This window comes from Macrobrachium rosenbergii, chromosome 53, assembly GCF_040412425.1.
Source record: "Macrobrachium rosenbergii isolate ZJJX-2024 chromosome 53, ASM4041242v1, whole genome shotgun sequence".
NCBI lineage: Eukaryota > Metazoa > Arthropoda > Malacostraca > Decapoda > Palaemonidae > Macrobrachium > Macrobrachium rosenbergii.
The window spans coordinates 49,090,309-49,111,329 of NC_089793.1; the positions used below are offsets into that span (position 1 = coordinate 49,090,309).

Consider the following 21,021-nt stretch of genomic DNA (forward strand, 5'->3'; position numbering starts at 1 on the left):
GGTCATGCAAAGAATGGAAGAAGAGATGGGGAGGGGAAGGGATACGGGTGCATTGTTCAGGTTTCTGATTGGATTGATAGATATTTGGTTATTTGGGGCTAAGCACTTGGGTTAGGAAAGCTATTCAGCACAGTAATGAGGTGAATAGTACAAAATATGATTAAATTATGGGTAGATCAAAATTATGAAGAAAATTGATGTATCAGTGATAGGTAGATATGATGAAAGGTAAATGAAGATTTCTGTTGATAGGATGTAGGATAAATGAAGATTGCTGTAACCAGGATGAAAGGTGAATGAAAATTTCTGTAAATAGGTGAATTAAGATTTCTGTATATTATAGAAAAAACTTATAAAAAGTCATCATAAAAAATAAGACTATCATCAATTTCATCTCACAAATCTTGGATTTATATTGGCAGTTGATTAAAATATCAATGGCAGAGAATTAGAATGTGCCACACATTAGTAACCACAGCCTAAATTATGCTTGCATGTTCGACTTCTTTTGTAACTGAACTAGTTGATTCTTATGGCTGGAGGGAAGATGACCAAGGTGGAACACTGTTTCTTATTCATTTGTACCTTTTTTTATGTATCACAAACGGGAAAGCCTACTTTTCCGCTAATTTCTTTAAATCTGTTACCACTAGTTAGTCCTCATCACCGTCAAGGGCTTCTTTACATTGACCATTTCAAAACATGCTGCAATTCAAATCTCTTTCCCTTTCTCATTTATTGTGAGATGTAAGATTTATCATTGTAGCAGTGTGTGTGCATGTGTGAAACAGGTGCCTTTTCAGCAATAAGGTATGTTTGGGTAATGGCCAGAACTGCAGTTAACAGGTATTGTAATTAAGATTTATACCATAATATAATTTGAAGTGGTATAATTTGAAGTGTTTAAATAAGTGATTAGTAGACTGGTCAGTATAATAAGGTATTTGTACTTTAGTGAATTTACATTTACATTTCATTTTCATTTTTCGTATAATTGTGTTTTCTTAGTGTCATTTAAACTAATTGTTTAATTCTTTTTTAATTTAATACTTTTACATGTTTTGTTTACAATCTCTTAGTTTTTCCAAGATGCTTACTTAATTTAATTTCACATATTAACATTTTGGTGATTTAAGTTTCTTTCATAATTTGATTTAAGAGTTAAGTTTGTGCTTTCAACTAATTGTAATTTTTCTTTAAAGTAAAATTGTGAATTTTTATTTATTAATTTTGAATTAAAAATAAATTTTTGTACTTAAAGTTTTTACAATAGAGTTTCATTTATTGACCACCAGTTGTAGGAATTAACTGTGAATAAACAGAATGATAGATAGTTTTGTTCCTTCAGTTTTGATGAAGTGACTCTAATCAATGATACAGTTATAGTTGTTTGATGGAGTGATGCCCTTTGGTTAACTTTAGTATATTTTGAATCTTCACATTGCTGATAATTCTTTTAAGGGATCGCTGTTGCCTTTAGAGTGCTTAGTTGTATTTTTTTTTTCTATGAGAGTTCAGTTATCTGGCTGCAGTGAGGTAAGTTTTGAATTCTATGATTGGTAAGCGTAATAACAAGGTATATGGAATACTTCATGACAATATATATATATATATATATATATATATATATATATATATATATATATATATATATATATATATATATATATATATATATATGTGTGTGTGTGTGTGTGTGTGTGTGTGTGTGTGTGTGTGTGTGTGTGTGTGTTTGTGTGTGTGAGCCAGCCATACTCCAGTCTGAACTGAATTTAGATATCATCATATGCAACTTGGCTAAGGCATCACTATTAAAATATTTACAATTTTATCACATTCCGGATTTTTTTATCTGTAACTCATTTCTAGATTGTCGATATGACTCGACCAAGTTATCTCCTCGATAAACTCGCGACTAAAAATTTCACATCTCTCGTAAGGTAAAATGTTGTCTTATACGATATGAGTGATCTTTGCTTCATGAATTGCCATGAATTGTAAAGCACAATAGAATCATTCAAACAAAGGCTTGGGTGATCTAAGGTGGAGGAAAGATTAAGCCAGACAAAAATAGCGCACATTCAACGCGGAGACTCAACAACAAGGAAAACGATCTATGAAATTATTGATGCACGACTGAAGAAGATATTGCAAGATTATCAAAATGAAAACTCTCTGCAGTTTTTAAGAAGCATTGCACGCAATATGTCGTAAGAGAATTTTGTTTAAATAACTTGAACTCCTTTTTTCATAACTGCTTTTTTAATGTACTGGTTGTTATTTCTTATCCTAATGTCAGAATAAAATGTGAGCTAAAATTTCTTCTTTTTCTATCTTATGTTAAAGATTTTGTTGTTGTCGCGGAATTTACCATGGTGGAATATACTGTGGAGGAATTTACCTATGGTGGAATTTTCCTGGTGGAATTTTCCGTGGTGGAATTTTCCGTGGTGGAATTTCCCAAGATCTTTTCAGAACGTTTCCTTTTCTTTGACTAATGTTGTTTATGTCTCAACAAAATATGCTACGTCATATTCACCCTCCTTGTTAAACTTATTAACAAATAACAGCACTCAATTAGAGGACACGAACGTTCCAGTACCTTAGTGTCCTATAACTGAGTGCTGTTATTTGTTAATAAGTTTAACAAGGAGGGTGTATATGGCGTAGCATATTTTGTTGAGACATAAACAACATTAATCAAAGAAAAGGAAACGTGCTGAAAAGTCGTAGGTAAATTCCACTACGGAAAATTCCATCACAGGTAAATTCCTCCGCAGTATATTCCACCATGGTAAATTCCACGGCAACAACAAAATTTTTAATATAAGAAAGAAAAAGGAGAAATTTTAGCTCACATTTTATTCTGACAGTAGGATAAGAAAAACAGCTAGTACATTAAAAATGCAGTTGTGAAAAAAAGAGCTCAATTTATTTAAACAAAATTCTCTTAAGACAAATGCGCGCAGTGTTTCTTAAAAATTGAAGAGAGTTTTCATTTTGATAATCTTGCAATAGGTTCTGCAGTCGTGCATCAATAACTTGATAGATCTTTTCTCTTGTTGTTGAGTCTCCGTGTTCAATTTGCGTTATTTTTGTCCGGCTTAATCTTTCCTCCACCTTAGATCATCGAAGCCTTTTTCTGAGAGAAAAACTGGAATGCTGTCTGGGCCATCAATGCTACTGTCAAAGGCCAAAAACAAGAAACCACTTTCTAAGTATTTAACTGCATCAGGAATTTCAAACTCTGACTTACAGGTTGGAAGTGTTGGGATTCCTAAAGCACGCTGCCTCCAATTATGCATGTTACGTGAAAGTCCAGGAATGGTTTGCAACTGTGATTGAACTTCCTTATCGAGATATTGTACAGCAGTAGCTATTACTTCCTGTGAAGATACTGTGCCCGTTTTCATTACTGCATGCTTCATTGAACAAACTGCCTTTCGGGCATTAACGTGTGCACTGCTTGCTGAGTGATTATGGTACCTCGATGAAAATATTACTTCTGGTTCACTGCAGTTGTAAGTTTATGTAGTTTAGCTCGCAACGTTTATAAAAACGTTTACAACGCCAGTATGTCTTGTTTTTGCTACTGTTATCTCTATGCTTTTCGCATATGTGATTTTCTTCATCGCAAAGCTTCTCTGATGTGATGAATGTTGCAACCATGGTTGAGAGCTTCAAAGTTAAGCTAAATAGTAAAAAATAAAAAGGTAGAATGTGCCAAGGGCGAGCCCAGGATTCAATTAAGTAAAGGAAAGAAACCAACAGTAATTACAAATACCCAACAACCCTAATTACCATAAGTGCTGGACAATCATGAAACAACAATGACGCCATTAGATTTAAAGTGGTATTTATAAAACTCACGCCTTGCTTCAACTACTTTAATTACAATCTCTGCACTAAAGACTGTACAGACACTAAGAAAGATCGGTGTATAAAATGTGCCTTCCCATTTCACCCACCGATTTGAGTCTCTGGCAGTGAAAATGAAAGAAATAAAATCTGCTGTATTAGCTTTTGCATGGTGATTTTTGTAACCATATATATCAGTGGAATCAGAATCAAGAGCTCTTTCACACGGTATGAAAATTATTAAAATATGGACTTTATTCTGGTGGAATTTACCATGGTGGAATATACCGTGGTGGAATTTACTTATGGTGAAATTTTCCTGGTGGAATTTTCAGTGGTGGAATTTACCTTGATGGAATTTACCGGTCTCCGTGCTGAAAAAGGGACAAGGGGCCATGCCAGGAAGTGCTTTAGAAATTCAACTGAAATAGGAGGTTGGTGCCTTCTTGGAACACCCAAACTTCTGGGGACACTATTTACAAAGCTTCTCTAGAGTGTTCTGGAGACCAAGGCAATGGAACTACTGACTGAAGACATTCTTCTGAAGATGAGGATCCATTCAATATAAACCGCACTGGTCATGTGTTGTCATTTTGGAGGGTTGTGCTGCGGCCTTTAAGCCTAAACTGTGAAATCTTCAACAGCAAAGTTAACCATTCAGTCATTCTTTAGAAATCTGAAACAGCAGTAAAGTGGTTCACTCCATTTTCTTGTCAACACTATTGGAAATCAATCTATTATTATTATTATTATTATTATTATTATTATTATTATTATTATTATTATTATTATTATTATTATTATTATTATTATTATTATTATTATTATTATTATTATTATTATTAAGAAGAAGAAGAAGAAGATGAACCCTATTCATATGGAACAAGCCTACTGGGGCCATTGACTTGAAATTCAAGCTTCCAAACAATATGGTGTTCATAAGGAAGTAAGAGAAGGTAAAGGGAAATAAAGAAAGAAGAAATCTCACTTATTAAAAAGAAAAAATAAATCAATAAATATATAAAAATTTATTAAAATGCAAGGAGAATAGCTTTAAGGTAGTAATGCATTGCATCGCCGCTTGAACTTTTGAAGTTCCAATTGCACAACATCCTCAAGGAGACTATTCTACAGTCCACCAGTGTGAGGAATAAAGGACCTCTGGAACGAGAAGTTCGACAGTCAGGCATATTTACTGCATATTAGTGCTGCTGTTCAGCGAATCTGGTTGCTCACGGCAGGAAAGGGAGATCAGGGATCAATTTTGAATGTGAAAGATCTCTATCAAATTAAAACTTATGAAAAAGTGACAAACAAGAGACTATCCGTCGATGGTCCAAGTCATAACTGCTAATATTAGGAATCAGAAACCAACCACCACTCTGGCAGAGGCAGACATCCACACCAGAGAACAGTATTCTAGTAAAGGAAGCACAAATAACCTAAAACAGGGTGCATTGATTTTATCACTGTTATGAATATATGAGGTCTTATGAGCAATACCTAACTTAGGTGTGGCATTTGCTGAAACTTTCATTAAATGTTTCTAAAAAGTAAGATGCGAGTCAAAAGTAACACCCAGAATAGTTAAAGCTTTAGACTCATCCAGCAAAGTCCCATCCACCTGAAGGGGAGGATGGGGTGGAAAATATATACGAGATCTGCTAATCAACACTGTTTTCATTTTACTGGAATTCAGCCTCATACCACCCCGACTATCCAGTGATCCGGTCAATGTCCTGACTGAGGCTGAGGGCACCTTCATTTCTCATAAGTGAAGACTTTACTATACCCACAAGTCTTTCATCATTGGCATACAGAACAATCTTGTTTTCCAGGCCAACAACCACATTACTTGTATACACCAAAAACAACAGTGGACCAAGAACACTACCCTGTGGAACCCCGGACACAATAGGTCTCGGTTCACTAAAGATCCCATCAACAGCAACTTGCTGCTGCCTACCTGTAGGGAAATCTTGAAGTTATCGTAAAACACATCCAGCCACTCCTAAATCAAAAGCAGCACTAAAATCTATTTGAATTACTCTGCACTCAAAACCCTTATCAAGGTTCTCTTGCAAATGGCTTGTGAAGTCTAAAAGAGCATCGCAGGTACCTAACTGCTTTCTATATGCATATTAACTATCAGCTAACAGTCATTTAGATTCCATATACTTATATAGTGGCTTAAATATAATGTTTTCAGCAACTCTGAGAGCACAGGAAGAACAGAAATTGGCTTGTAGTTACTGCAGTTTGCAGATATGCCACTCTTTTGAATAGGTACCGCATTACTAAGCTACTATGTCATAAAAATCTAAAGAATCTACTAATCTTTGGAGACAACACACTAGAAACTTTAAAAAAGGGGGGAAGAAACCATCAGGATCTTCTCCAACCAAGCTATCAAGATTATCCATAATTTTGTTAACATCCCTAGAGCAAAATGCAAATTTTGTAAGAATAGGTTCAGGATGATAAGTATCAGGGAGAGGGACATCCTCAGCTGATTGCTTAGCTTCAAAAGCTCGACGAAGCAGTCCAGCCTTTTCCCTAGGGCCAGTAACCAATCCACCATCAGCTGTCCCAAAGATAGATGATGCAAATTTGTTCCACCACAGATGAGGCTTAATAATTCCTTCAAGTTTCCTCTTCCGGGAATTACGTAATCAGGAACTTCCTAAATCATCATATTCTATGACAAAATGTTGCCCAAAGATAGATTTCAAGTGTCCCAAGCTAGCTGTTAGTATACGGATGTGATGGCCAAACGTCCTTTGGAGAGTGCAATCAACCTAAGCCTCCATTTGCAGAGGGTTGAGTATACACTAGGCATGTGAACTCTTAATAGTGGAATTAACGATGCTGGAGATAATAATGATGTTTCAACTGACAAACAAATTGACAAGGGAGAGACAGCTGACAAAGGAAATGACAGGGAGGGATCAGGTGACACGGAAGATGTAGAAGAGCCAGCTAATGAAAGATTTGACAGGAAAGAATCATGTGCCACAGGAGACAACAAACAGGAGTAAACTGATGAAGAAGAATGTGGAAGAGTTATGATTGTAAATATCACATGGTAGAATATCACTTGTGGAATTGCACAATGCCTGTCGTGAAGCAATTATATTGCAGACAGTTAAAAGGGTAAATGTACTTACTGCATAAAAGACAAATTACGCCGTGAATGAGCCAAGTTGATGAGGTCACGGTGAAAGATTTATGAAAATGCAGTGAGCTAAAAAGTGTTATCATTAAAATATTAACAATAATAATAACGAAGATTAAAGATTTTTAGCTAGAGTAATATGGACTCTAAGAGAAAGAGAGAGAGAGAGAGAGAGAGAGAGAGAGAGAGAGAGAGAGAGAGAGAGAGAGAGAGAGAGAGTCTTTATCTACTAGCATTAAGCATTCAGTTTCTCTCAACCATAAACATTCAGCAGTGTTATCATGAAAATTTAATAACAATAATAATAATAATAGAGGTTAAAGATTTTCAGCTAGAATAACATGGAATCTAAGAGAGAGAGAGAGAGAGAGAGAGAGAGAGAGAGAGAGAGAGAGAGAGAGAGAGAGAGAGAGAGAAAGTCACAATCTCTATCTACTAGCGTTAAGCAATTAGTTTCTCACAGTCATAAACATTCAACAAAAAGAAATATAACACATTTCTGATGTCATAATACTCACCCAAGATTTCTTCATTCTTAGGAAGCTGTGACGAATTTTTTAGCCAAATCAATCTCAGCCCTGGAAGAGAGAGAGAGAACAAAATTCAGGTGATGTGTATCCATGTTTCACAGCATTTATTTTGCATGTTCCTATGTAGAAGGGTTGGTTCTAGAGAAACACAAGCATTCACTTACAGCATGTTCATCCTTTAGATGTTGAATCAAGGATGAGCCCTCTGATAAACTTTCCATATCTATATACTTACACATAAGATTCATACCACTGCACACACTGAGCAACTCTTCTATTTTGCACTTCCTGGTTACTAAAGCTGTGTAAGTTCCTCTTCCATGGGATCCCACCCACTGCTCAGTACCCTCTCCAAGTCTTTCTCAGTCTTTTACACGCATCCTACCGCCTTCTGTGATTCCCCTCTTATGTCATCCTACGGTCATCAGATATATCAATTCAGGTATACCATAACCCTTAATAACTTCCATTTGTCTACCATCCCTATGGACAATAAATGCTCCATTTTCCTGGCTTTAATTTTTAAGAGGTGCAAAAGAATGAGCAGGAGGAAAGGTACTGATACTTTATTCAGAACGCAGGCCGCTTAGAAAGTGCCGTTCGGACGTCACACAGAGGAATACAATAGAATTTCGGTGACCTGAGGTCAATTACTCTCGGCAATAATTACAATGGATAAATACAAGTAATGTAAAAAGTGAGTTGACAAGGATGGACATAACAACATTCTAACACGTGCAAAAGAAGCAGATACAAACAAATTAGTAATAGATAAAAGTTTAGATAGGAAAATATGGCTGATTCTGCTTGAACAGATCCTATAGGAGCGGTATTGAAGAAAACGGGTTGTTTGTCATAGAAAACTCGCTCAGCGGGCACTTTACAAATACTTCCCCCCCCCAAGACGTGGGTAACGTCTGATTAATCTAGGTATCTGCTGGGACGTTGGAGAGTGCCGCAGCTCCACGAAGTCAGCTGGGGGGTGCAATGTGAGCGGGAACGGCTGGCTGTGGTTTTGGCTGGTTGCTGTTTCCTCCAACAGGGCGGGCTTGAGATGGTCGACCGACACCCAGTCATCCTTCCCGTGCAGGGCTAGGCGGAATGCTTTGGTGTTCCTCTCGAGCACGCGGAAGGGCCCCCTGTAGGGTCTGACAAAGACGTGGGTGGTGGAGGATAGGCTGGGAGGTGTGAAAGTTGTTGACCTATCGGTATACGTTGGCTGGCAGGGGGCAAACTTCCCGACTATGTCGGGGAGCCTCTGGGCTGACGGGTTGTGACGATCTCCCATGACAAGTTCACCCTGGACTACGAGGGGTTTCCCGTAGATTTTCTCTGCTGCTTTTGGGTTGCCGTTGACTCTGGGGGCGGTTATCAGTCCGAGGAGGACCCAAGGCAGCTGGTACTTCCAATCCTCGGTGGTGCAGCAGGCCATGAGGGATGCCTTCAGGGACCTGTGCAATCTCTCCACCAATCCGTTGGCTGCAGGGTTGTAGGCGGTGGTGGTGTGGTGAGATGTCCCCAGCAGGTGTGCCAGGGCGGACCACAGCTTGGACAGGAAGGCCGGGTCCCTGTCGGTGGTTATGTGGTCCGGGACACTGAACCGGCAGATCCAGCTGGAGAGGAGGGCCTCAGCACACGCACTGGCAGTGGCTTCCTGCATAGGCGTCGCTTCAGGCCACCTGGTTGAGCTGTCGACGATCGTCAGGAGGTATCTGGCCCGGCCTGATGGGGGAAGAGGACCTACGACGTCTACATGTATGTGTCCAACCCGCCTCCCCGGCTGGGGAAACTCGCCTACCCCTGTCTCGGTGTGAAGCCCTATCTTGCTGGTTTGGCACCGGATGCACTGTCTTGCCCAGGCCGTTGCGTCCTTCCGCATCCTGTGCCAGACAGACTTCTCTGCCAGCAGCTTGGCCGTCATCCTGCCAGAGGGTGGGACAGCCCATGGATGACATCGAACACCAGACAGCGGCGGGAGGCGGGCACCAGCGGGCGAGGCTGGCCAATGTTTACGTCGCACAGCAGTTTTGGTCCCCCAGGGGCGAGTGTCACGTCCTTCCACTTGAGGGACGTGATGGCGGTGCGGTAGGCTGGAGTCTCTGGGTCGGTGGTCTGCACTGAGCTCAATTCTGGAGAGGGCATCTGCTACAGGGTTCTTCCTGATGGGGAGGTACTTGATTGAGCAGGTGAACTCCGCGATGGCCGTGAGATGCCACTGCTGCCTGGAAGACCATGCATCCCCCTGCTTTGTGTAGGCGTGGACCAGCGGCTGGTCGTCCATCCAGATTGTGAAGGGCGTACCCTCCAGGAGGAACTTGAAGTGACGTACCGCCCGATACACTGCGCAGAGTTCCCTGTCGAAGGTGCTGTAGCGGGCCTCCGCGGGGCTGAACTTTTTGCTGAAGAAGGCGAAGGGCTGGGGGGCCCGGCGATGATCTGCTCCAGGACGGCCACACAGGCGACATTGCTGGCATCTGTCGTCAACTGGAGGGGGGCGTTGGGGTCCTGGTGGGCCAAGGCGGTTGCCTTGGCGAGGGCGGCCTACATCAGGGAGAAGGCCTGCTGCTGGCTTGGTCCCCAAATTAAGGACTTTGGTTGGCCCTTCAGGATCTCCATCAGGGGGGCCATGGTGTGTGCAACCCCAGGGATGAACCTCCTATAGTAGTTGACCATCCCGAGGAATTCCTGTACGGCCTTGTAGGAGGTAAGGGTGGGGAACCTGGTGACGGCTGCAACCTTTGATGCGGGGAGATCTCGTGGCCCAGGAAGTCAGCTTTTTCGACGCAGAAGGTGCATTTGTCGAACCTGACGACGAGGCCGTTCTCCTGCAGGCGCTGCAGGACTGTCTGGATGTGTTGCAGGTGCTCTTTGGGGGATCTGAAAAAATTAGAATATCGTCCATGTAGCAGACGCAGAAGTTCAGGTCCCCCAGGATGCTGTCCATCAGCCTCTGGAAGGTTGCCCCGCACTCCTCAGGCCAAAGGTGGAGAAGGCGAAGACATAGGACCTGAAGGGCGTGATGATGGCAGTTTTAGGGATATCCTCTGGAGCAACTGGTACCTGGAAGTAAGATTTCAAAAGGACTGGTTTAGAGAATGTTTTGGCCCCGTGAAAGGAGGCCGTGAGATCTTGCATGTTTGGTTGAGGGTAGTGATCAGGTTTAGGCGTGAGGTTGAGCCACCTGTAGTCGTTGCAGGGTCTCCAGGAGCCGTCCGGTTTCTGCACCATGTGGAGGGGAGAGGCCCACGGGCTGGAGGCCTTCTTGCATATGCCCATCCGCTCCATCTCGGCAAAAGTGTCCCTGGCCTCCTGAAGGCGCTGAGGGGGAAGCCTCCGGAACTTTGCGTGTGTTGGGGGGCCCTTCATCTTAATGTGGTGGTAGATTCCGTGCTTTGCCGGGGCCCCGGCTACCTGTCTCAGCTCGGGCTTGAAAACGTCGGGGAACTCCTTCAGCAGCTGGGCGTACTGGTGTGGGGCGACGGAGCAGATGGTAGGCACGCTGGGTCCCGGTGCCAGGGGGAGGGACTGGCAGGAGTCGGTGTCTAGGAGACGCTTGCGACCAACGTCGACTGCCAGCCTAAAGTGGGCGAGGAAATCCGCGCCCATGAGTGGGGTCCTTACGTCCGCGATGATGAAGTTCCACATATATATCCAGCCAAGGATGGAGATCAACATTAGCCTGGTGCCGTAGGAGAGGATGGGGGACCCATTGGCGGCTGTCAGGAAGGCATCCGGGTCCGGCGGGCATCTGTGGTCCTCCCTGGATGGTGGAAACACTGATCGAACGGCCCCGGTGTCGACCAACATCATCCTGCTGGAGACTGTGTTGTGGACATAGAAGTCTAATGGTTTTGGGCTCCTGGGTTCCTCTGCTGCCATGGCGGCCTGTTCTGTTGGCCGCCGCCTCCCCTGTTTTTTGGATGGGCAAAAGAGCAGGGGGGTTGGCAGTTCCGGGCGTCCTTGCCATACCGCTGGTGGTAGTAGCAAGGCCCCAGTGGGTTTTTCTTGCAGTGGTGGGCTGGCTGCCTTCTGGTGACGGTGCTTATCTCCTCCTCTGCGTTATCCTCCAGCTGGAGGGAACTGATAGGGTGTGCGGGCGTGGATGCCTGCTTCGCTGCCCTTGCGGAGTCCGTCAGCCACTGCACCGTCCTGATCAGGTCCTCAAGCAGCATGGGGTAAGGGTTGAGGATCTGGGTTCGGACCTCCGGGAGGAGCTGATAGGCTAATCTCTGACTGCCTACCGCTGCTGTCCATCTCGGGAAAGGTGAGTAGGTCCTGGATCATGCCCCAACTCTCCAGGATGTTCTGGTCATGCCGCGGGTAGTTGGCGAGGTCAAGGGCGTGGGCGGCCCTCTCGGAGACCTGCAGGGAGTAGGTCTTGACAAGAGAGGTTTTTAGATGCTGGTAGGTGACGGGGCGTGCAGCAGACACCCACAGGATGAGCTTTCTGTAGACCTCCTCCGGTAGGGTGTTGATGACGGCGTCGGCTTGCAGCACCTCATCAGTGAGTCCCGCCAGTCTGAACTGTCCCTCGACCCTGTAGAGCCATGATGATGGGTTACTGTGCGTGAAGGGCGGCAGCTTTATGGCGAGGGTGTCTGTTCCGCCGGGATGGGCAGCGCACGGGGCATGGATAGCAGTGTGGAGGAGCGCGTTATTCTTGGCCTGGGGGAGGGAGCGGGTGGGATGTGCGCGAGGTAGATGTCTGAGTCGGCAAAGTTCGTGGTTAACTGTATGTGGGAGGGAATGTCTGTGTCCATACTCACTATTGCCCTCTTAATTGGAGTGGAATACTCGCGTCAATACGCACTTGGGAGTGCGCCGTGTGGGTTCGCTAATGACGCTGGTGATTTGCCGACGAGAGTCAGCACACCCGAACACTGGTTACAGCACCGTGTTTAGTCCGTTAGGGGCGTGGGGTAGTTCATGGAGCCAAGACTAGGTCGCCGTCTGAGTCCGTTAATGGCTCCGGGAACAACTCCGGGGTCATCACTTTAAGAAGGTGCAAAAGAATGAGCAGGAGGAAAGGTACTGATACTTTATTCAGACCGCAGGCCGCTTATAAAACGCCATGCAGACGTCACACAGTGGAATACAATAGAATTTCGGTGACCTGAGGCAATAATTACAATGGATAAATACAAGTAATGTAAAAAGTGAGTTGACAAGGAAGCAGATACAAAAAAATTAGTAATAGATCAAATTTATATAGAAAAATATGGCTGATTCTGCTTGACCCGATCCTATAGGAGCGGTATTGAAGAAAACGGGTTGTTTGTCATAGAAAACTTGCTCAGTGGGGACTTTACAAATTTACCTTCATAATCTTACTCTGGGCTTGCACATATTAATTATCAATTCTCTTCGCCCTCAAACATTTTCTCAAATTTATGTACCAGTCACTCCTGCATTATCTGCAACTATCAGCAATTCCAGACTTCATTCATGACTCATCGTTTTGAAACACAGCTCTGCACCTGCGTCTAGTGCACTGTTCTGACGACTGCATAACACTATCCGTAAAGATATTCAACAACAATGGAACAAATACAGTATTGTCTTCGATCCACTTTTCCATCAACCCAGTACCTCTTGTATTTACATATTCTAACATATACTATTTTGTTTCCATTATAAAAATGCTTTTAATCCTCTATACTATCTATAGCAAACTCTCAATTGCCCTTCAATTGACACTGTTATGAGAATTTTCTGTGCATACACACACACACACATACACATATATGTGTATGTATGTATATGTATATATATATATATATATATATATATATATATATATATATATATATATATATATATATATATATATATATATATTGTAATTTACAAGAAGTCGCTGCACAGCACGCCTCCCCACCTAATCTACCCTTTGTTTGTTGAGAATAAAGTCATCACTGGCGCATGGCCGATTGTATTTGGCCTAGAAATCAGAGAAAGGTTATCAACATTTCGATCTGTCCTTCTTTTTACCTGGAACAGATATTGAGATGACATGGATAAAAAAAAGGCAAGGAGAGGAGACTTAATGCCACTCCCTTGAGCAGCTTAGCCCAACTGAGCTGCTTAAAGCAACCTTTCTAAAGGCAGATTAAGCTGATGAATTGTCTTACCTTCGCAGGACCGGGGAAGAGGCAACCGAATCGCTGACCACCTGGCGAATGACACATCACAGGCACGATGCGGCCGGAGCCCTTAAAAGGAAGAGACAGTAGTAGGCAGTATGTAGTTAGTAGTGTGGGCAGGAGCCATGCAGTAACAGGAGGGGACAGCCATACACCTGGGCAAGTTTACAGTTGCTGAGAGACCATTCATTCCCCCCCATCCGACTCCAGACAGTCATCCTCGAGGGCACCGTCATACGTGTGATCGTCCCTCGTCCTTCTTCGCCAGAGATCCGCTTCCCTTAAGGTAAAGTGCAAGTAAAGACCTTTCAGTCACAACAGTTTGCCCTTTAGAAAGTTTGGAGTACCAACATTTCACTTCTGTCCTTGTGCCAGTTTATCCAGTGCCATTTCCAATGTCCTGTGTTCAAGTGTAAAGTGGTCATTCATTCCTCGAGTCTTTGGCACCCTCAGTGCAAACTCGAGTCAGATTCAGTGTTATATTGTTCCTTTACTGGCGTGTAATGTGTAAATCTCTCTTGCAGAGGGACCTTTTCGCAGTGAACTCATCTTGGACTGTGCCTTGCCCTTAGACAAGACTCCAGTAGAAGGATCTTCAGGCATTGCAAGCCCTTTATCAATTTACTTATCCATTTTCCCTTCAAATGCTTTCTTTTGTAAATATAATTCTTTAATTTATCCCAAGTGTTTACGTAACATTTCCTTATGTAGAGCCTTCAGCTCCTAAATTCACCCCTTTTTCTTATTTTTTTACGATTTCCCTTCACGCAAGTCAGAACTCCAAGGCCAATTAAATAAAGTTTCTGTTGCCGGCCTGTAAAAATACCAATAACCCAGGGAAATACGTAAAAATGGCAACCTGGCCTTAGATCTCGCTTAGCAGTTGCATTTTCCCTGCTGTTGTTGCTTCATTGCATTTGGAACTCGCCAGATCAGCTATTAGCAAAGCTAAGCTGGTTGCGAGACAAAATTCCGAACCTGTTACCAAGAGCACAGACCAAGAGAGTTCCATGTAAGTGATGTCTTTATCTTAGGAAAATTTTTTTTACAATTGTGACTGTGCCTAGGAATTAGGAATAGGGACGCATGTATTCACTGAGAGAAGAGAACCACCGTATTAGATTCATTAATGCATGCCTTTCAGGATAGGTAGTTAAGAAATAACCAGTAATAACCATTCTTTGCTTCGAGGAATAGTGCGAAATTCCTCTGTGTTAAAATATTTGCATATTTTTGCTTCGAGGAATAGTGCGAAATTCCTCTGTGTTAAAATCTTTGATATATTTTTTTTTTTGGCTTCGAGGAATAGGGCAAAAGAAATTCCTCTGTGTTAAATTTTACTTCGCATTTCAGATAAGCAAATTATTTAGGCGCGAATAAATTCCCACGTGGGACAAGACGAAGTCAGCTTGCATTGCTGAAATACTTCTCTCGGTTTAATTAAAACTCGAATTAGGTGTTAGGAAAGCGAAATTTGAACTCCGCTTCTAGGGAAAATCACGAGGTCATTTTTACTGTTAGTCTCTCATCCCGGGAATTTCCCCAGAGTCACAGACGGTCTGTAAATAGACAGGTCCATTCACACAGAATCTAAAAATAACTCTGGTGAATGTCAGGCGACCTTCACCCCGTCCCCCACCCCCCTCCCCATGCCCGCATGTGTTCCCTCTTTTTCTCTCAGTAAAATTTTTTTCGGGTTTTATCCCGTTAGTAATTTCTAAGTCCTAAGGGACAAATCGTATTTTCAAGTCCTACGGGCAAATCAAATAAAATTCTACATTGCACGAGGCAAGAATTCCTATTCCTACGGGAAAACCAAATTCCAGGTCTTAAGAGACTACTAAAAATTCTACATCGTAAGAGGCGAGAATTTCTAATTCCTGCGGGAAACCTAAAATCGAGTCCTTTTGAGACCTTACAGTATATTAGTGTATTTCACACATGCCTAAGCTCTTACGGGACAGATCATTCTAGTTCGTTAGAACAACGCCTTAATTTCACACTACAGCCGGCCAAGTCCGAGCGTGATGTGAAATCCAGTTATGTCTTCCGAGACGTATATTAAAATTCGTTCGCCACGAACAACCACGTCTTACCCAGACATATTAAACTTTAGCAAAGTCTCCTCAGACTTATTGATCAACTGTCTTATTCAGACAGATGCATTCTCTGGCAGTCTGAACAACTGAGTGTTTCAGATTCCTGCAATTGAGTCTTTTCAGACAACCTGAGTCTTCTCAGACATATTTGATTCGCTAGAGAGTCCAGTCCATATAACCATTATTTCAAGATGGCTACTACCACAGCCCAAAAAAATGAGGACTTCAAATTCTACATGTCTGCTGGAAAGTACATGGGACTATCAGGGCAAGCTCTGAGAGACTGGGTTCAAGAGGGAGTGGACGATGCCAAGACAGAGAGAGAAAAAGAAAGAATTGCGCAAGAGAGAAGAGAGGAGCTAGAACGACAAGAGCGAGAAAAGGAGAGAATCGCCTAAGAGAAAGAAAGAATTGCCCAAGAGAAAAGAAAAGAGTTAGGACGTCAAGAACGAGAGAAAGAACGAATCACCCAAGAGAAACGAGAGGAGAGAGATTGGGAAGAACGAGAAAAAGAAGGAATCGCCCAAGAGAAACGGGAGGAGAAGGATAGAGAGGAACGAGAGTGACAGCACGCCCATGACCTTCATATGTTAGAACGACAGAACACCAACCCCCCTCCTGCAGTGGGAATGAGTGCCCTCAGCCAAGCTCACTCATTCATGCCAAAATGGCAGAGTCTGAACCGGAAGTATGGCTTGAAAGGGCCGAACGAGTCCTGGAGTGCTGCAGCTTCTCCCCCGCGGAACTCTCCCTTGTTCTCATTAAATTCCTGGTAGGGAAGGCACTCGTTGCCTACCACGCCCTTTCAGCGGAGGATAGGGGAAACTGGGAAGCCGTACGCCAAGCGGTTACGAAGGCGTACGAGATTACCTCCGACCGGTGGAGGAGATGTTGGAGAGAGCAGCCAAGAGGAGCAGGCCAGACTTGGTCTGATTGGGCGTACCATTCTGAGTGGGCGTTAGCCAAATGGCTCGAGTCCAAAGGAGCCACGAGCACCGCAGAGGTACTCGAAAAATTTAAACTTGATCATTTCCTGTGCTACGCCCCTCCTGCCCTCACCACTCATGTAGTGGAAAAAGCCCCAGCAACACTCACCGAGTGTTGCCGGATAGCAGACATGTGGTAGACTCACCACCTTCAGGAAGGATCCATGGGGAGGAAGATAAATCCCCTGCCCCTCCTCGGAGGATCAAATTCCCACAAGAATGGAAACTTGGGCAACAACCTAACTTGCCATTATTGCAAGAAGATGGGGCATTCCTCTGAGCAGTGCCGAAACAAGAAAACAGCGCCTCTTTCTCCCGGAAAACCACCCAATAACTCGTCTGTGCCCTCCACAGGGGCAGCGCGGAAAGACTTTAGCCAAACCTTCTGCACGGCGGGCAAGGTTTATGGTCATTCTCCCTCATGGGCGAAATACCCTAACAATAATAAGCCAAATACTCCCGCTGTTGCCTTAGCCATAACAAACTCCAAGTCATTGGGCCCTCCTGACGAAGGCCCCATATATGTGGCCCCTCCCAGAAGCAGCTACGCCGCATGCCGAGTCAAGGCATTCGATGACTCGGGCGCTCAAATCTCCCTCATACAGAGTTCCCTAAGGAGGTATCGTTGATAGACGAAAACTCGTCACGATCGAGGGAGTAAACCAATTTAAAATGATACTCCCTACGGTCCAGTTGAGAGTCACAAGACCTCATCAATCAAAAATTTGCAATCTTGCAGTAGCAAGCCATCTCCCTGGAGGCTATGACGTCATCCTGGGACAGGACTTTCAGTCCCCACAGAAATCACGACAATCCAGGGGTCCACATTCCCCAACTCATTCCTCAGGTGCGAGTAATCCTCCCCTGCTTCTCCAGTCAAGACTGGGGCCCCCTGGGTACCAGGAGGATGCACACTCCCTACCAGTGCCACCTGAGTACAATGTCCAGTGGCCCCCTCGATCAGTTCCCAATCCATTTCCAGTGCTCGGCCCTGCCTCAGTGCCAGTGCTAGGGCCCCAATCAGATCTCCCTCCTGGAGATGCCAAATTCTGATGCCAGTGCCTCTTGTATGCACCGAGTAGTGCCAAGCTCCATCCATCCTGACCGACGAGCACAAGAAACCTCTGATAGTGCCTGACTCTGCCTTAGTGCCAGCGCCAGAGCACAACCCCGATCTCCATTCAAGGGATCCAACTCAGGACCCCCTCTCTTCTCCCGGCCTGGCACCACTACCAGCGTCGGTAAGAGAGACGGTTCCTCTCGACCACAGCGTAAGTTCACCTAAAGGCGCGGCCTCGCAATCCGTCCCTGAGCTGGTCATTGATAACTGCGAGCCTCTCACGCCGCCCCCAACCACCTCCTCTCTGCCTCAGTCTGTCACCGACACAATCGCGAGTCAGGATTCTGGCCCAGGTGGCACTCCATGCCGCCCTCCGGTCTCGGGCCCTCTGCTTCCCCAGCCGAGGATGACTGTCCAAGTAGGAGAGGTTCGCGGTGGAATTACCACGGGCATGGGAATTTCCAGGTAGTTTCCAAAGACCTCTAGAGCTCCCCTGGCACCTGTGCCACCATTTCATCTTTCGAAGGTCTTGGCACCTCTAATCCAGAAGAGGATGTCAAGGCCCTCCACTATCTTCTTACGTTCCTATGGAACTTCTATCCCTTATCCTTCTCTATTAAAATTTTCTTAAATTATCGCCACAAGAGGCAATTAAAGACATGATACCATTCCCCCCAAAATGCATAAATCATTGAGAATAACAGAGTGGGAAGTGGCACGCCCTTGCGCCCCTACCTTGGCACAGGGCATGCGTGTCAGCTCTTCCTGAAGGAGTCACACCCTTCGGGTTCCCTTTCCCAGTCCTGGGGCTGAGAAATAGTCCAGGCCGTAATTTACAGGCGAAGGACGATAAATTCCTGCATAACACAATAAATACCTCACTCTATTACCCTTGGCTTTTCTGCCAACATCATTTACTCTTTTATTTATTTTTCTGTTTTTAAATGAATCGTGAGTCATAAACTCCTCCCTTGTGATTTTAAATGCCACCTTCATAAAATCTGAGGGGCATGTCCCGCCTTTAGTATACGGTCATGCTTTCAATCGTAACATCCTGTTCATTTTCCTTTTGTTATTTTTTTTCTTTCCTTCCATCTAAGAACTCTATTTTGTCCCAGACCCCTCGTCTTTTGTCTGCTTATCCCGTCATAACATTGAGCAAGTATCTTTTTATAGCCTGTACTTGAGTTATGGGCAGTGGACACAAAATTAGCGTGGTTTAAAGTTGGCGAATTAAAACTCGCGAATACTCTCACTCGGCCACAACTGTCAAAATCCCTAGGGTAGGTTGTCAGCCGTCAACTGTTGAAGTTGGCAATGTATTGAGGTATTAGCTAAGCAATTACCAATGCGAATTATGTATCGTCATTACAATATCACGTAAAGGGAATATCATTTACAAGAATAAACACTGTGTTATCCTTTACACTGCCTCTTCAAGGCATACTAACTGCATACCCTGTTTATTTAGAATTAAGGAACTTAAATGTAAAATAATTCTTAAATTTTGTCTCCTGCCTCAAAATTATCTTGTCCTCGTAATGTATACCATAAATTTGAAGAAATTAATGGGCCATGCTAAAGTAATTTAATATAAATGTGTTGGAAGTATATAGAGTGAAGCTTCTTTCCAATTTGTGGGGATAAAGTAAAAGCTTTTCCATTTCTTGTTGGGAGAAGAGTAAAGTAAAACCAGCCGTGCCGACTTCTTGACTATCAACATACAAGCCCGAATAGAGGCTCGTATGTTATCTTCCGTTGGGAGGTATTATAATTTACAAGAAGTCGCTGCACAGCGGGTCTCCCCCCCCCCCACACCTAATCTACCCTTTGTTTATTGAGAATAAAGTCGCCACCGCCACATGACCGATCATATTTGACCTAGATATCAGAGCAAGGTTATCAACATTTCGATCTGTCCTTCTTTTTACCTGGAACAGATATTTAGATGACACAGATAAAAAAAGGCAAGGAGAGGAGACTTAATGCCACTCCCTTGAGCAGCTTAGCCCAACTAAGCTGCTTAAAGCAACCTTTCTAAAGGCAGATTAACCTGATGAATTGTCTTACCTTTGCAGGATTGGGGAAGAGGCAACCGAATCGCTGACCACCTGGCGAATGACACATCACAGGCACGACGCGGCCAGAGTCCTTAAAAGGAAGAAACAGTAGTAGGCAGTATGCAGTTAGTAGTGTGGGCAGGAGCCATGCAGTAACAGAGGAGGGGACAGCCATACACTCGGGCGAGTTTACAGCTGCTGAGAGACCATTCATTCCCCCCCGTCCGACTCCAAACAGTCATCCTCGAGGGCACCGCCAAACATGTGATCATCCCTCGTCCTTCTTCACCAGAAACCAGCTTCCCCTAAGGTCAAGTGCGAGTAAAGACCTTTCAGTCACGACAGCTTGCCCTTTAGAAAGTTTGGAGTACCAGCATTTCACTTCTGTCCTTGTGCCAGTTTATCCAGTGCATTTCCAATGTCCTGTGTTCAAGTGTAAAGTGGTCATTCATTCCTCGAGTCTTTGGCACCCTCAGTGCAAACTCGAGTCAGATTCGGTGTTATATTGTTCCTTTACTGGCGTGTAATGTGTAAATCTCTCTTGCAGAGGGACCTATTCGCAGTGGACTCATCTTGGACTGTGCCTTGCCCTTAGACAAGACTCCAGTAGAAGGATCTTCAGGCGTTACAAGCCCTTTATCAATTTACTTATCCATTTTTCCTTCAAATGCCTTCTTTTGTAAATATAATTCTTTAATTTATCCCAAGTGTTTACGTAACATTTCCTTATGAAGTAGAGCCTTCAGCTCCTAAATTCACTCATTTTTCTTATTTTTTTTACGATTTCCCTTCATGCAAGTCAGAACTCCAAGGCCAAATAAATAAAGTTTCATTGCCGGCCTGTAAAAATACCAATAACCTCAGGAAATACGTAATATATATATATATATATATATATATATATATATATATATATATATATATATATATATATATATATATATATATATATATATATATATATATATTTGTAATGAAGTTAACGGACTTAATTATTTTTTTATTTTGTGGTGCTTTTGATTTTTAGCCCATTAAAATAGGTTTTTGTTAATTTTGTCCAGTTTTGTTTATGCATGTCTCTTGAAGGCTGGACTTGGGTCTTTTCCTCCC

The 21,021-nt window shown here is 43.5% G+C and overlaps 2 protein-coding genes across 2 annotated transcripts in view; both read right to left on the bottom strand.

The window, feature by feature from the left end:
* Nucleotides 1-21,021, bottom strand: part of LOC136834441 (alpha-(1,3)-fucosyltransferase C-like) — a 137,837-nt gene that overhangs the window by 66,711 nt on the left and 50,105 nt on the right. The window contains exon 2 of the mRNA XM_067097038.1: nucleotides 7,552-7,611. Within this exon, the coding sequence (XP_066953139.1) occupies nucleotides 7,552-7,566 (15 nt within the window). The 5' untranslated portion in view covers nucleotides 7,567-7,611. The remainder of the gene's footprint in view (nucleotides 1-7,551; nucleotides 7,612-21,021) is intronic.
* On the bottom strand, nucleotides 8,444-8,995 carry LOC136834135 (uncharacterized). The gene has a single exon (XM_067096394.1). The coding sequence runs from the start codon at nucleotides 8,993-8,995 to the stop codon at nucleotides 8,444-8,446; it is 552 nt and encodes a 183-aa protein (XP_066952495.1).